Source organism: Myzus persicae, unplaced genomic scaffold (genome assembly GCF_001856785.1).
Source record: "Myzus persicae strain clone G006 unplaced genomic scaffold, MPER_G0061.0, whole genome shotgun sequence".
NCBI classification, from domain to species: domain Eukaryota; kingdom Metazoa; phylum Arthropoda; class Insecta; order Hemiptera; family Aphididae; genus Myzus; species Myzus persicae.
The window spans coordinates 322,956-326,706 of record NW_019104477.1 but is presented as its reverse complement, the minus strand read 5'-3'; the positions used below and the strand labels follow the sequence as shown (position 1 = coordinate 326,706).

The window sequence follows — 3,751 nt, the reverse complement described above, 5'->3', positions numbered from 1 at the left end:
GTTTTATTAGATTAGGTACTGTAAAAGCATACTACAAATACAATATTACTTTAAATTTAATTGTTGAGATAAACCGTAAAATCGTATACATCGTAAAACGAAAACATTTCTAAAACATAAAAAAACAATATTTTTAGTCAAGAAAAAATAAATCTAAAACAATTTTAGAATTAACAATAAAATCATTAATTTAGATATTATATATAATAATTTATGCATATTTACTACATTACGTATATTATTATTATTACGGATTGTTCTTATTTCGATGAAAACATGTACACATTTACTATTACATTGCCAATCGCCAATAATGCGAGCGCAAAGGACAAAGTAGATAGGCGTATCCGAAGACCGTGGGGTATCCTGTGCGAATTTGCCTCTGGGCTTTCGTCGATCCGACGACGCAGCGTATATTGTTTTTTGTATTATTATTTTGTGCATATAATATGTGTATTTCTCTAAATTTTGGCCACAAAGGTTCTTCCCTCGGGGTTCGAAGACCGTCGACGGTCAAAAATAGGGGACCAGATGTCCAGCCGCGGAACGAGTAATTCCGGTCCCACAGTGGAAACCCGCGAATACAATACAATATAAACGTGTTACAATCGATAAAACTAGTTCGATAGCCTTTCGATGTCCCGGGAACGGCATGCGATGAAAAATAAAAAAATTGAATAATAATAATAATATTAAAAAACTGGATTGACAGGAACGACCGGTATCGGCCCTTCGGCAAAACCCGATCGAACCCCTTTTTTTCTCCGATGCATATTATCGCATATCGGTTCTAACCGTTCACTCGGATTTCAAACACCTCAGTACGACCGTCGATTCAGCGTTGGCCATGTCACTATCAGGGAACGAGCGTTAAAAACCGTAAGTATCTCATATATTTTTTACAAGTTTCAAGCGTATTATTACGCATTTATTATAGTTCCGGATTTCCTGATACTGGGTTTCCGTCCGTCGGAAATGTGTCGGTGTGAGTTTTCGCGTGTCCAATAATTTTGTTTTTTTCGTATTATATTATTTTATTATACACAATAAACCCGCGACTACCCAATCTTCCGGGGGGGGGGGAAGTTGTTTAATGCCATAAATCTTTAATGCGCACGCGAGTATATACGTGACGTTAAAAACAATTTCTCGGTATAATAGTTAAACACATCTCGCCGCCGCCATGGCCGCCGTTGACGTCGCCGCCGACGCCGCGTCCGTGTCGTCTTTCCGGCGGCACCGCGTGAGCTTCAGTACATAATAAATCGGCTGGGAAACTTTATTATTACGACGTGTCCTCTTTATATTTCGCCTTCTTCGTCAACGCCGCCGTCGTTTTATCACCAGCGGAGCCTCGGCGACTCCGCAGAATTATTTCACCCGCTCGTTCGTCTTTTGCCCCGTGTGTTATGTATATAAATATAATGGTGTTTATACGCGCGTGTATGTGTGTGTGTGTGTGTGTGTGTGTGTGTGTGTGTGTGTGTGTGTGTGTGTGGGTGTGCGCGCTCTTGTGCGCGAATAATGCTTCCTTTCAACGTGTACATACGCACACAAAAATACGCACACGCGTACGTTTATTATACGCTTATATTATAATATAAGAGAGAGAGTAATGGTACACGCACACACAAGTGTATAATGTATATATATATATGTGTGTGTGTGTGTGTGTGTGTATGTGCGTGCGTGGAGGAGAGAGAGGATTGCACGTCAAAACTAAAGTTCGCCCTCTTTTCCCGGGGTTCAGCCATTGTGCCTGCCTGCCGCTGCTATCTAACCCCCGGTCGTCGTCGTCCACCACCTCCACCGCCGCCTGTCCGAAAAACCCTTCGACTTGCAGCAAGCGGGCTTCATTATTCATACAAAAGTTTTCTCGTCAACATTTTCCTTTGCTCTGCTGCTGCCGCCGCCGCCGCCGCCGCTCTCCCGACGTTCCATTTTTGCCTCCTTTTGCCCCGGCTCCGAGGGCGTTCTCTGCCACACCGCCACGTCTCGTCTCGTCTCGTCTCCTCGTCGCGGACTCCCCCCACCCCCGTACCCTCTTACAGACATCGCATAAATTATCTATCGACCCAGACCACCACCACAGCCACACCTCCCCGCCATCAAGATCCCTCCGTTTCCTTTCCTAACCACCGCCGACGTCGTTTCATATGTACGTATAGTTTTTCCCTTCGACTTTAAACAGACTTCTCTACTACATGCTTTGTCCATTTACGAGAATCCCCGCTCATACTCTCATCCAAATTCCGTTACGTTTCTACCACTACCTACACACAGTAGCTACTGACTGTCGTACAGCATATGACAACACGTCACATTTTTCTCATTGTTAGATTATGCTGCAGAGTGTTAATGTCAACAAAACAGTTGATTTAACTGGAAATGAGTTCCCTTCTACACAAATATGAATTCATATTTTTACTGCAATAATTTATTTTAACTTTGACTAATCATACAATTAAATACATCATAATAATATACAAACATATAGGGCCATTCGTTTCAAAAATATGATGGAAACAATTTTCTGTCACTGCTAACATTTTCCATTATCTCAATAGTTCATATGATTTCAATCTTTCCCTCATACTTCAAAGATAAGGTTTTAGTAGAATTTAGTAACATCCGTGTCATTATCATTAGTCAATATTCATCATGTATAATATTATTTTCTATGCCATATTTTACGGTCAATGGGACTCCGTAGTTAGAATAGTTTAAGTGTGATTTACCTAATTTAACTTAATTCTATAACGCTTTCCGGCCGCTTGTTTGTTGGTCGATCAAATAAAAATAAAATAACCACTGAAAATCTATAGAATATAAATGAAAAAAACAATATAAAAATATAGAAAATTTTACCCTTTCAGTGTGATCGCTATCGGACTTCCACAACTTGTATCAATTCAAGTGTTCAGCAAAATCCATGTTACGGGGAAAAAATAATTGGAGTATATATTATGCAAAAGAACAAATACATTAAGACTTCATGATAAAAAAAATTCACAAACTATCAAAATATTTTACTATTTTTAAATTTTGATGAAAAATGAAGTCGTTTAATTCGGAAAAGTATTATATTTTAACTATAAAACAAATTATTATTCATAAAAAATAGTACAATTTTAAATATCAAACATGAGTCGCAAAAACCAATAAACATAAAAACATTTATTTTTGATTAATGGTTTTAAAAATGCTGTTAACATTGGTTATTTCTACGTCTTGAACACTATTTTAATTTTAAGATTCACTCTTAAATAATAAAATAACAATTTTTAAAAATACTATACTTATTGGCCGAAAATGGTCTACTTGAATGGAAATTTTTTCACGTATATCTAATACTTAATATAAAGTTGTTATGTATTAAAATTATATTAAAATTGAATAGCAACAAATATGACTTAATTAAAAATTATTTTCCCATGTTTCAGCCTTTCTGAAAGACCTTTGCATAGTAAATAATATGCTTAGTATAGACTTATTGATAAAATATGATATGTCATATTTTAAGTTTTAAGTAGAAACACTTTTGATATGGTACTAATAATTTTTGGAGTTCCAACGAAGAATTTAAAAAAAATAAACGTTCACAGACAAAAAGAAACAAAAATATCTTTGTAATGTAATTACGAATTGATTTGATCAAATGTCAATAAACGAATTCATTAATGAATCATAACCATAATAATATTATCTAAGTCCTAAGACATTAATTGTGGAGAATGAATATTTACGATTT

At 36.5% G+C, this 3,751-nt stretch overlaps 1 protein-coding gene across 1 annotated transcript; it reads left to right on the top strand.

Moving 5' to 3' along the window:
- Positions 1–276: 276 nt before the first annotated feature.
- Positions 277–3,085, top strand: LOC111042422. Its single transcript, XM_022327021.1, has 3 exons — positions 277–361; positions 713–879; positions 2,877–3,085. Exons 1-3 carry the CDS (start codon positions 277–279, stop codon positions 2,997–2,999), a joined length of 375 nt encoding a protein of 124 aa, XP_022182713.1. The 3' UTR covers positions 3,000–3,085.
- The last annotated feature ends 666 nt before the right edge of the window (positions 3,086–3,751 follow it).

Bases quoted from the DNA above. Each gene is read 5' to 3' on its own strand.
- LOC111042422 (XM_022327021.1), top strand. From the start codon at position 277: ATGTACACATTTACTATTACATTGCCAATCGCCAATAATGCGAGCGCA. The intron at 362-712 runs GTATCCTGTGCG...CTGGATTGACAG, and splicing joins GCGTATCCGAAGACCGTGGG to GAACGACCGGTATCGGCCCT. The intron at 880-2,876 runs GTAAGTATCTCA...TTACCCTTTCAG, and splicing joins GGGAACGAGCGTTAAAAACC to TGTGATCGCTATCGGACTTC.